A 13,215-nucleotide genomic window follows, 5' to 3' on the forward strand; every position below is an offset into this window, starting at 1 on the left:
TGGAAAATAAGTGAAGTCTTTCACCCAGTCTCCTATTATGTTTCATACCAATTTACAGTTCAGCTAATTATCCTCCAAAACTACCAGGTTAATATAAAATTAAAAGACACATCCTAAAACACCCAAAAAAAGATGTTAGTTTGAAAAGTACTAGGTGGGGGTTTTTTCATTTTTCCAATTCATATATTTTAAGGCAAGAATGCTAGACAATCTTGGCACTTTGAAATAAACTGATGACTGCCAGAAAACTCCCGAGCCTTTGCATATTTTTCAGGCTTGCACTTCTCAATATAAATGATATTAAAAAAAAATCCAGCCAAAGGTTGTATTACTCAGCATACACATAATTCACCTCTGGAAGAGCATCGGAATGAGCCACATAAGGTAGATATTAGTCACATTGCTTAATCCAGTTACACATACCATTGCCTTAAGGAAGAGATTAGAACATATATAAAATGAAGTAATTGAACAAGATGGACCCTGTCTCCTGAGTCCTAGAGCAGTGAAAACATTGAGGTAATTTGATTTTTTGGACCTGATCTCACCACTTTTCAAGCTGGCAAAAACTGATAGTGCCATGACTAGGCATGCCCTGCCCCAAGGTACAAGAGGTTGTTACTTCATACTATTTAAAAACAGCCAGCAAAGCCCCTGAGGTCAGGTATTGATTCGCTCTAATTCATCTTGCAAGCATGAGTCATGCACAGTGTGGCAAATTGCCAGCTGTTTGTCAGACTTTGCTTACCTAGATAAGTAGTAGAAATCACAAAACATAAAGTTCTAGTCATACACAATGTTTTTGTTCATGTATTAAAAGAGTTAGAGTTTTCCCTTTTGAAAGTGCAAAGGCATTTAAGAGAGAATAGTTTTCATAGTTTTGCAAAGTATGGAGAGCATCAGTTTCAGCTTGTACTGAAATTTAGTGGAAAAAGAAATTATAATTTATAGGTGCAAATACTTTATAAAGAATAATATGTCTTATTTCTAGAAACTTATTAATGCCATAAGTGGTTTATTTCACTGTTCAGGGTAACATCCTGAGATGATTCTTTCTTTGCAAAATTTCTAGTGAAGCCACAAAAAGTCTCACTGGAGAGAGCAGTATGTGTCTGCAATACTCAAAATGCTTCATTTATTAGAATTTAAAAACCAGTATGTATTTATAAATGGTATTCCTAACTGCAAAGATCCTTACTGGTTATCCTTTTTGGGACCTATGTTATGTCTGAAAGTACTGGGTTTGCTTTTCAATAAAAGCCCTATAAGTATAAAAAAAAAATTAACAAAATATAGGAACATATTCTTCTCTTCAATTCTATTTAATGGGATTTGAGGGCTTTTCAAATTCTGTAACATGATAATAAAATGTGATTTTTGTCCCTTACTCTTTCAAAATTTGAGACTACCAAAATATTTTAGATCATATTTAAAAACTAGGAAATTTTAAATGAAACGGCAATTTAGAAAAAGTGCTCTTCTTTATAATGTACTGTAATTTAATATTAATGTTATTGGCATAACCTATAGTTGGTTGATAAATTTTATTGTAAAGAAAATAGAGGCTGGTACGTAAGCACTTTTATTTCAAAAGCAGCAGCAGCTAGTTAGATCTGTTAAAACATCTGACAGAATAATGACTGACAAATGTGTCTGACTTTATCTGCCCTTATATGTGTAAGTCAGACTTTAAAACTTCCCATAAAAATTTTGTCAGAAATAGCAACTTTGTGATTAAGAATTTTGTGATAAAAACTTTGCTTACAAAGCAACATTATATATTCATGAAATTCAGACAGTTTTATGACAGAAACCTGATTGGGGGGTTTGGGGTCTATTTTTATTTTTATTTTTTTTTAGGGGCATGTTTCTGGATACCATTCTCCCTTCCCGTGATGATAATGGTATACGACCTCCCATTGGCCAGCGTGCTCGCCTAAGTAAAGGAGATATTGCACAGGCAAGAAAGCTGTATAGATGTCCAGGTATTGCAACACAAACAAACAAATTCCACACACTAGCAGCTGTTTGAGTTGCTTTTCAAGAGGAATGATAATTTCTTTGAGTTAGCTGCTCAGTAGTCTGTTTTCATCTTGGCAACTGATGTAGGCTACTGAAGAATTGAGTAATCAAAAAGTCTTATGGATAATGTCTCTGGAATTCAAAGCACCTAAGGACAGACAAACACTATGAAACAACATTTTGTTCCCTAGTATTTTCAATCTGTTTTTCTTAGATGTTCAATAACTAGGATAAAAAAAAAAAGGTAAGATATTTAATATCACTTCTGGTTTGCATACTGACTGGAGTCCTTTATTTGAATTCATGTAAGTGAAGAAGGAGCAAAATGAATTATTGCAATCGGCTCTGAACCAATTATACTTTTTGAAAATTTGACAAATAACAAGCCAGGACAAGAAAGTTGTGAACTTTTTTATGGATGAACTTACTATGAAATTTCTACAGTTTTAACAGATACATTTAGTATTTTTAATGTCTTTTGCCTGATTCTAGCATCCTATAATTTTAATATATATTAGTTTTCTATCTCAAAATAGTGTTGTAGAGTTGTTCTCTGTCTCAGAGGCATCAGTGGCAAGGCTGGAGTAACCCAAAATCAACCTTGTGGTTCATTTTGTTTTCTGGTGCTTGTTCTTCACTAAGTGTTGCCAGAATGGTGGAAATCTCAAAGCAAAAGGTTTTAATTTCCTTGCTCTAGTTATGGCTGGTACCACCGTTAACCTTTAGTGTCAGTCAAAGAAGCTCAGAATTGCCAACTCTAAGCCAGAATTTGTCAGCAAGGTCCTCGAGGGTGGCTGGACATACCAGCTCTGTGCCACATGGGTTTTAGATCTCTACTGCTATTTGTGGTAATTAATGAAATCTCAGTAACAGTTTTAAGTTAGATATATAGCTACTTTTAACCAGCTGATCAATACAGAACAACTAAAGAAAGGGATCAGGATTAAAGTATTGAAGCTGCTTCAAATTTGTGTCAGCAACAATGGAATCTACTGAAGATCTGTGGATTCTGAAGTGCATTTGGTGTACACTTTAGAGCTGAAATACGCTTTCCCCTTGTGCTCTAGGTATGTTGAATCATAGTCTTCTCTGTACTGAGAACATGTACTAAACTTCTGGGCTTACCAATGGAGAAACCATTCTAACATCATTTTTTCAACAACTGTTCCTTTGGGAACAATTTTTGCTCTTTAGTTTTGGGACAGCAAATATTTTAATAATGACGCTTTTGGCAGCATTATTTCTGATGAAAGTACACAAAGAACAAAAGTCTGACAAACACAAATGGTACATAAATATTTTTATAAAAGACAAATGTTGGAGAAAAAAAGTAGTCTATAGAAGTAAAACCACTATAAAAGTAGCTAGTATCTTATTATTATATTGACTTAAGAAAGGAAAAAAAAAAGTCAGAGTCATTATTCAGGAAAAGGTTTAGTGACGAAGAAAGAGAAGATTGGGGAAGCCAAGGCATGAGATTTGATAACCTGCTTTTCAGAAGCAGAGTAAGTATCAGGACTCAAAACCCTAGTAACAGCAATTTTGGTTTGTTTTTAACTTTCTCTTAGGATTTTTTCAAAGGAAAGCATAGTTGCTGATAGTGATCTGCTACATTCTTATACCAAATTATATTATTACACAATGGAATTATAAGGAGAAAGAAAGCAACTAAGTTGAGAGTCCTTCCTTTAAAAATCTTATTTTGACTTTTGAGTGTCTTGGTATTTGAGGACAGAACTCGAATTTCAGGGCTGGATGTATTACAGTGGTTTTCAGACAGTCTAATGAAGTGAAAGAATGTGTTTTCTTCTGGTGTAGCTACTAAAATTTTAACTCAGATCTGTCTTTACAGTTTTATATAGAAATTGTAGTTGATTTAGAATTCATATGTAGTTCTATGGGAACAGGAGAATAAGAAAGGTAAATGATGGAGCAGGATACTCTTAGAAAGAGAGGGCAAAAAACAAGTGGGTAGACCGTGACTGAGTAATGTATGGAAAAGAAGGCTGGAAAGTCCATGGATGAAGCCAGCAAATTTATAAATCGCCTGGGTCTGTGACTGTACATAGAACAAAGCAGATTAAGAATACCTAGCCTGTCTCTTTTTTGTGCTGTTCTCACTGTTCCTCAGTCTTAATTTGCTGTCATCTCAGATTCAAAATGTGTTCACCTTCAAAAGCCAGCTTTTATTCCCAGTATAAGGAAGAGTAAGGTTTTTAGATTAAGACTGTTTCCTTATAACTATAAAGAGGAATCAAGTCAATACTAAGACTCTGATTTGTAGTAAACTGGTTTAAGTTTTTGATTTAACAAGTACATGATCAGCAGTAGATATTTTTAGGGCTCTGTGGCAACTTTATATACTGTACATGTATAGTTGTACAGACTTGTGTCTAAGTAGAAAGCATTAAATATCTTATTTCTCTTTGGAAAAAGTTAAGTTCAAATTAGCCAGATATGAAAGTGTGTATTTGCTAGTGCTATGTACAAAAGAATGAGAGTTGTTTCCCTAAGTGTCCTGGAGGATCTGGGCTTCGCCATTTGCAGATTTCACTGTAATCCTTGATGGTACTTGACTGTGTGTGTAGGTCAGGCCAGAGAGGTGTTATACACAGGCTGTGTAATTAAACACTGCTGCAGAGTTCACTGGTGCAAATTGCTTTGTATAAGCATATCTACCTGCTGCCTGTAATCTTTACAAGGAGAAGTAAAAATAGTTTCCTTTTCTTTACCACTGAAACTCTTATCAGAAATCTAATCTTCTCAAGCTGTAAAACAGAGAGAAGATTGTCTTTTTTGGTTAGATATGATATGGGGAGAGCTAAAGTGGCATTTCTGCAAGTAGTCTAACCTAGTAAAATTCATAGAAGTCATGACATTTGAAAGAGGGAGAAAAGGGTCAGAGAAATTGGCATTGTTGATGTTTAACAAAGGAATAACTATATATATGCTTTATAAAGCAGAGTACTCTAAGATTGAAGTTTAATTGGTATTTTCTGATATGAAATATACTAAGATTAGTTCTTAGGAAATTTAAATCAGTGACCCTTACCACTCATTTTCTTTCCACATTTCTTTCCCAAATTGGATTCCATTACTAGTGAACCATTACACAGTAAAAAGTTTATAATATTCCATTTTATAAGCTTAATCATGAATACCACAGTTGCTACAGTCCAAATACAAAGATAACCTTTATATTTTCTTTACTGATAGAATTTTAACTGTTGCAATTACAATTCACCCATTGCAGAGAAATGTGTTTTTCAACAAGATTAAAAAGCATCACCCTCTTTATAGCAGCTTTGCAAGACAGACTGGACTTCAGATCCCATATATAATTAATTCGACTGTTGATTGACATAAGCTGTTCTTGTTAGACTTTCCCTGAGTAGTCAGAAATTTTAAATTCAAGGATAAATATGGCAAAACACATAAAGCTTGAGTGTATTTTATAAATTCTAATTGTGTTCATTCTTAGTAGAAGTTACCTATTTGAAATTTTCTTATGCTTCTGTTAAATTTAGACAAATTTCTGAAAATTTTGATTTGACCCAGAACTCCCAGGCATTTAATATGGATATAAGGTAAAATGTTGTATTAAATAGTTTTTGCTATAATTTCTGGGGGAAAAATGTTTAATAATTCCTTTTGCAACTAAAAAGCCATAGTTATGTTATATACATCTTCTGTATATGGAGCATGGAGTGCTCCTAATATTCTGGAGAAAATAATCCTACACTCTGTATAAGAAAGAAAAACTCTGAAACATTTTTAAGAGGTAAAGCTATTATGCTTAATTCATTCATATTTCTTCTTTTACACCAGGGTAATTTAGGGACTTAAGTAAGATGTCTTCCTCCCATCTTCTTACTAATTGAAGGGCTGCATTTGAACTGATATCTATCTCACATATTTGATAGTATTTTGTTTCATTACGTACTTCACATTACCTCAGTGCGCATATTGCATGACTTCGTGGTCAATATTTGAGAGTTGAAGTTACAGTTAATTGAAAAAAATTCAATGTGAGTAGAAAAGATTCCCCATGGCTCGACATATCATCTACTCAAGTCTTGCTCAGTAGTGTTGGTGAAATAGATAAAGCCCAGAAGTAGTACTAATGCTGGAAATGCGATTGTATGCCTTGTGAGAGTACATTGATGCAGTGTAGTCTTCATGAAGCCATGCACCAGGAAAAGAGCAAGAGAGGACTCTAAAAGGGATGAGTGGAACACTTGGATTCTCATGGATCTCCTGAGTTGTGCATGTCTCCTCTTTGGGCTCTGCTCTCTTTTACTCCTGTTTGCAACAATGATTTTACTCATGGCTTTAGAGTGCTTCACTAATGCACTGTAAGTTATGCCATAGTTCACTAGCACTGGGAAAACCCAGTGCAGGGCTCTGCAATTTAAGTTTGTTAAAAATAAATTGTGATTAATTGCAGATATGGCCTTTTAACTGAAAAGGCTTTATTCAGAAAAGTCATTTGCTGTGGCTGCCTGCAATGTTTTGAAGATAAAATTATATCTTTAAATGAAGGGGGGGAAAGAATATATTTTTTTCTTATTTCATTCCTAAAAGACAGAGTGATAGTGACTTTAGCCATTACATTTTTGGGGTTTGTGCCAGTCTTTCCTTTCTCTCCTAATCATGATAACCATTTGAGTGTCAGGGAGAATATTTAATGCCTTGAACATAATTTATGCCTGATATTACAGTGTAGTTGTCAGATTACATCTTAGATGCATTTTAACAAGGCAGCCTCTACAGCTGTGTTGTCTATCTTTGTCGTAAAGAATCCCTTCCTTTGTTCCCTTTTATTTAAAGATTTTCCTGATCATTTATAATTCATTGATATTTTGATGACACAGTTTTTCACCTGCTGGTAATGGTAGCGCTGTCATTTGAAAGCACTGCAGATCTGATTATGCTGTCAGTCATGGGATACTATTCTCAAATTCATATCTTGTGTCACATCTGCAAAATCCGTGGGTGAAACAATTTGCTTAAGGTCAAAAGAGATGACTGACTGAGGTGTGACACCCTACCAAAATCAGTTTTAATGGTGGAGACTGACAGTAGCTTTCTGTTATACTTTCCATATTATATTTTAGTGTGAAGAGGCTTTGTTAACCAGTCCACTAGCAGCATGATTGATGGGTGAGAGATGGGTGCTAAAAGCTTCAATAATAAAGAATAATAAAGAATATAAAAGCCTTTGGTATTTTAGAACTTAACATTTGCTTTGCTTTTATTACTCATATTGCTACAAATCATTCTTGCAAGACACTTTGTTAATATAGGATTTAGTTTTCTATACCAATATAAATGAGTGAGTTTAGGTCAGATCAGTCTCTCATGTGGGCAAAGTACTAAATTAAATGAAACCACTGACAAAATTTCAGTGTGGTGCCAATCATGTGCCAGTCTTTGTTTTAGTATGTGTCTAAGGGTACGCATGTTTTTTTTAATTATTACAAAAGTAGTTATATGTACAATGCTGCAATTGATTGTCAGTAATGATATTTTTGAGACTGCTGTAATTTTTGTTATATCAGCAGACAAAACATTAGTAAAGTAGTTCATGAAATAAAAGCATCCTGTGTAAAATGGAATGAATGTCTGGCTTTGAATAAATTGTAACCTAACTAGCTCTGCAGTGAATTAAATGTATTCTGAGTAGATATTGGAAAGATGCATTTTTCTCTGTTAGGCACATTATATTTTTTTTTTACTGTAATTTGTTTGTTTCAGCCTGTGGAGAAACCCTGCAGGAATCTATAGGCAACTTTTCGTCTCCTGGATTTCCAAATGGTTATCCTTCCTACACACACTGCATATGGAGGATCTCTGTGACCCCAGGAGAGAAGGTATTGTAACAGTCCCTTAGCTAAACAAAGATACTATTTTCAAAGTAAAATGTTGCATTTCTTCATCTTTTCATTTAAGTTTGAAGTATGAATAATAATTGAAAATCATGGTATGTCATAAAAAATGGGATCATGAACAGTGTACTGTTGACTTGACTTTGATCTGTGGCATTAGAACCATATCATCTATTTGACTGGTGTCCTTGTGAGATGAAGATATGATTTCAGTCTAGTATATGTTTGCATCATGACATCTCAGTTCAGTTTATGTTTCGGTGTAAAGGTGGAAGAGGTGATAGAGGCTGCTGAATGGACCATTTTCTGGCATGGGCTCATGCAAACTTACTGAACTGTGTAGGGCTGATAGCTGGGAAGCTAATAAAGCCCTGTGTGTTGAGCAAGATGTTTGTAAAATGAAACAGTAACAACATAAAGTAACGAAAGTGTCATTGTAGGTGTTCCCTGGTATTGGTTCTAATGTTAGGGTTCTACTTACTGGGTATCAGCCTTAAGGGGGAAAAAATGGGCTTGGGTAGAGAAGTCTGCCATCCTAGTGAAAGCAAAAGCTGTTGTTCTGGTGTACATTTTCAAAATGTGCTAGCTGAATCTTGTTTTAAATTACTGGCTCCAACATCAGGCTGCCTCAAAATCAATTAGGATAGAGAGGGATGAAAAGTTTCAGCTGAGACAAATTATGCAGGAATAAAAGGATATAAGTTTACTAAAATACAGAATCTAAAGACTGAAATATAAAACCTAAGATGATACTCAGCACTGGAAAGTTCAAAGAGGAAAACCCAGCATTTTTCCCAATATTTCAATCAGTTTTGTCAGTCGTCTCCCACTATGTATGTATCAGATATAGTTTTCTCCTGATTGTTTTACTTCCATGTTTCTTTCAGGTCAGCATCCTGGAAGGCACTAAGAATATATATTCTTGATGTTCTAGTAGATCCTGAGGAGCTATAGGAGCGTTTGCCACTGTAGGGCATGAAAGCAGTTATTTGGAAATGGTTTGCCCTCTGGTCAAGTGCCAGAGACAAGAAGAAACACAAACACTGTGCTGGGAGGGAGTGGGTGGCTCTGCAGGCTGTCAAGGAAAAATAAGAGAAGACAGATGAATAAGAGAAGGTTTGCACAAAGGATGCAAATTAGTCTAGATAGGTAATTTTATGTTCCCACTGTTTGTGTTGCTTCTCAGACATTCCTGTGATAACAACAAAAATGGCTTAGGTTTCTTTTCCATCCTTGCCTTAAAAAATAAATTAATGTATGTCTCCAATTACTTGCTTCTGAAAACAATATGAGTTAATGTTCAAGCTTAAGTAAACATAGCATACTCCAACTTTGTGTAAGCCTATCTGTGGATACCAGTGTAATTGTAATACCATTATGGCTTGAGTTTGCAACCACAACTGGAGCTCTATTACATTATACAAAAGCTTATGGGGAAAAGCCCTTGTCTTGAAGTCAGCAGTGCAAGAGGACCTTCCTGTATTACCTGCAGCACCAAATAGGGAAAAGACTAAACAAAATTTTCAAATTGAAAGTTGACATGACAGGTTGTGTCCTTAGGTCACTGTTATAACTTCCAGCTCTCATAGTCTCCATATACTCCAGCAAGAATGAAGTAAATGACATTTGTGCTGTTATAAGAAAGTCTGTTATGCCCATTTTATTCCCACGGCATATTGGCTGTCTTGAGAAAAAGGGCCTTCTTTGCAGCCATGAGGTCTAAATCTTAGGTAATGCATATATCATAGTACTTGGGATATGCATTTTCCTTGATCCCAATTTTTCTCAGTAAATGGTAATAACACATTCACGTAATGAAGGGTAAATGAAAATATATTTAAATTTTTGTTGCTTTGCTGCTTTGACCCTGATAAATTTGAAGAATCTTGTATGAAAGTGAGAGTACATATATGTACATCACATCGTGTTCTGAAATGTCAGCGAGCACTTTAGTCACCAAAAAATAAATTGGAAAAGTATTGTCTAGCTCATCTCTTATTTATTGAGATTTAACATTCTGCTGTTTGAGCATAGTTCAGAGGACTTTTATCCATGTTGCTTTCTGCGAGTAAGGACTCTTCTGGTCTTTCATGGCCAGAAATTTAATGAAGGATTGGACTACAGTGGTATGTGCTAGCTGCAGAATTCCTTTTATTCATAAGGCATCATAAATTGCCAGCCCAGCTAAAAATGTATGTGTTCCTGTTAGTAAAACAAGGCAGTCTATTCACCTTCTACTTTCAATATTTAAGACTATATAGTAAATAGCTGTACGCAGTACATCTGTACGCAGAAAAGTCTCTGAGGGAGGATGGTGTTAGTAATGCTGTATGCCTTCTGCTAAGGCAAATCTCAACTTCAAATTTTACTGGCATAGGGAGATGCAACTGTGCTAGTGTCTTGTTTGAATCTGCCTTTTTGAATACGTTACATTACTTTTCAATTTTCCTTAAGGTTTTAAATTATTAATAAAGTAGGACAGAAAAATCTTAGATTGATATGGGGGAAAATTTCACCTGCAGAAAACTTACTACCTGGTGTTTTCTATATATTTTGTGCTTTCATATCTCAGGTAGTAGGAGGTATGATATATTCTCTCTGAAGCTGCAGTAGCACAACTCTATCTGCTGTGTAATCAATAATTGTTTAATTGTGCTAACAAATACTCATTGATTGTTCTTTCCTGTGAAGCCTGTTAGCCATCCTGTCCCCTTGAACAAGTTCTGCCTTGTCTGTAGCTCTGTTTAATACTTTGCAGAATTGTAAATCAGCATCTTAAATATATTTACACTTGTTTGGTTCCTGACCAGAAATCATGGCTTGACAGATTGGGAATTCTGCCTACGTACAGCTAATGAATTCAAGTCAGTGTTAAGAAATTGCTGTATCATCAAATACCTTGGCATGTCAGAGTGAGAAAAGTCTGTGGTTATTTCACATAGTTTCAAGGTAGGGGCCTTTGAGTAGGCTCAAGAAATTTTAATCATTTTTATTTAGATAGCAGCACTTTGAGACATTGACATGATCACACCTAAGTAAAACTATCCCTTCTCCAATTCTATACTGGCAACTAAGATTTGAAAAAAGGTGAATTTCCAAACAAAGAATAGAGAAATCTCATGTTTCAGCTGTGTCATGGAGAATGCAAAACTTGTGGCTAGACTAGTAAGACACTCCCAGGCTCTACACAGTTGAAGCAATGGAGGAGGTAAAGGTTGTGGCTTCTGTTGCTGCTTCCAACAGAGCCAGCTGGGTTAGCACAAGCAGTTCTGGAAGGTAGCCTGACTTAGCTGTTTGCATCTCAACTAGGCAAACAAAAAGGTCTCCGTGGTGAACCCCTCTGACTGTGCAGATGAGATGAGGTCAACATGGATGAGACTGATGAGGTCAAGTAGGGTTTTCAAGTAGTGTGGCTAGTTACAAAAAGAGATACTTTCACATGTAGGAGTTTAGAAGGACGCTGAACTGCAAAGTGGATGATTTGAGAACAAAAGTTTTGTGGTTGTTGTGGCCTCACTTTGAAAAACAAGTCGAAGGAGGAAAAGTCTGCAAAGGACAGAGAGAATTGCTGTGTGAATGAAAGAATGATCTCTCTGCCATCCTCTGAAGTGGATTCAAATAGCACTTGGAAATAAAACAAAAAACTGAAGCAGATTAAAGCATATGAATGTTTGTGCTTTTAGCCAGATCTGCATATTCTTTATAGAGAATTTCATAGTATAAGTAAGTGATTTGGGAATTCTGATAATATTTGTGCATTTATGTCTTCAGTATGTTTACCTGAAGGACTGTTTGCATAGTAAAGTCAAAATGTCCTGTGGTTTAGATATCTGTGACAGAGTGTATGTAACCTAGAAGAAGTTTGAGAGATGGAAGTAAACTATCCTGTCTGTCTGGGTTCATTGTTCTGGTTATGGTGTGAAATTTTTTCCTTGCAGCTGGACTAGGGGTAAATTCCTCTCCTTTCAACTGACACTCACAGCTGTTTCATAGGCTGCTATGGAGATGTATTTTTGTAGTGTGAGGTATTTGCTACTGTGCAGCAATTTGTATTTGTTTTATAATGACAGATTTCAGTTGTGAGTTCCTAGGATCAAAGCTAAAAATAATACCACTTCTATGCTCAAATGCAAATAGAGGAGTTTTAGTTATGTTAAAATAAGTTATGTACACTGAGGAACTGATTCAGAAGAAGATAAATTCCTTTTTCAAATACACCTAAATCCAATGAAAAGGTATTAATTGGAATTTTTTTTAATACAAAATATAAGCAACTTTTAATCTTCTTGTTCAGATTTATCCCTGTAATGCAAGTCATGATGCTTAGACTATCCCAGTCAGTGATGGTCTAAACTGTAGGAATTGTGTCAATGTGTGATCAGGATGAGTCTTATTCCTGAGTTAAAAGTGTAAGTTTAAGGCAGTTTAAAATTAGTATTTCTAAAATAGGGACACTGTGATTTAACACAAGGGTAGTCCTCATAGTAAGAATTAAATATGCCTGTTTACAGATGGTCTCAACAAAAGTGGGTGTCCCAAGTTCCAAAGATCCAGAAATGCACAGAGCTCAGATTTCTATATTAAAAGCTTTATTGTAATTTCATTAAGAATCATTAAGGGACCATATACCAATTCTCTTTAGTGCTCTTGCTTTCAGAATTACTGTCCACCATTGTCAATATTTACATGTCTGAAAATAAAATACCATGTCAAAACAGTAGTAGAAGGAAGCACAAACTAAAATATAACAGTGATTTTGTCAGTGCTGATTATCATCAGAGTGTAAGGGAAGAGGAACTGGCAGGATAATTATGAAGTTACTTAAAATTATATTAGCAAGTTATTTTACCTTATTAGCATTCTCAATTTTATATTTCTCAGAGAAAAGCTCCCTGTGAGCAATTATATGTGAGTAGTTTGTCTTGAATCCACTCAAGTATGTAAGATTAAATAAAGAAAAAGGTTTTTCAAGTTCTGAAGCAACTTTTGCATGGTAAAAGAAGTAATTGAGGAGAGGTTAATTAGGTGCCTGAATAGTTGGAATCCCATGACAGGTGACTACTCTGGCTTCAGTTCTGCAGAATGTTATTGTGATTTTTTTCCCCTCATATTAACCACATTTGATTTATTTAGGTGTTCTCCTCTGATTGCAGATCATTCTAAACTTCACCACCATGGACCTTTACAAGAGCAGTCTCTGTTGGTACGATTATATTGAAGTAAGGGATGGCTACTGGAGAAAATCCCCTCTGCTTGGTATGCAAGTGTTAAATGCTGCACTGTCCATTGTTACCAGACTCATTGG

General features: G+C 35.3%; 1 protein-coding gene across 4 annotated transcripts in view; it reads left to right on the plus strand.

The window, feature by feature from the left end:
* TLL1 (tolloid like 1) overlaps positions 1-13,215 on the plus strand; it is a 127,119-nt gene that overhangs the window by 78,433 nt on the left and 35,471 nt on the right. For all 4 annotated transcript variants that reach the window (XM_071556206.1, XM_071556205.1, XM_071556208.1 and 1 more), the window contains 3 exons: positions 1,861-1,985; positions 7,780-7,895; positions 13,064-13,166. In XM_071556206.1, the coding sequence (XP_071412307.1) occupies positions 1,861-1,985; positions 7,780-7,895; positions 13,064-13,166 (344 nt within the window). The remainder of the gene's footprint in view (positions 1-1,860; positions 1,986-7,779; positions 7,896-13,063; positions 13,167-13,215) is intronic.

The sequence above is a fragment of the Pithys albifrons genome, chromosome 5 (genome assembly GCF_047495875.1).
Source record: "Pithys albifrons albifrons isolate INPA30051 chromosome 5, PitAlb_v1, whole genome shotgun sequence".
Lineage (NCBI taxonomy): Eukaryota > Metazoa > Chordata > Aves > Passeriformes > Thamnophilidae > Pithys > Pithys albifrons.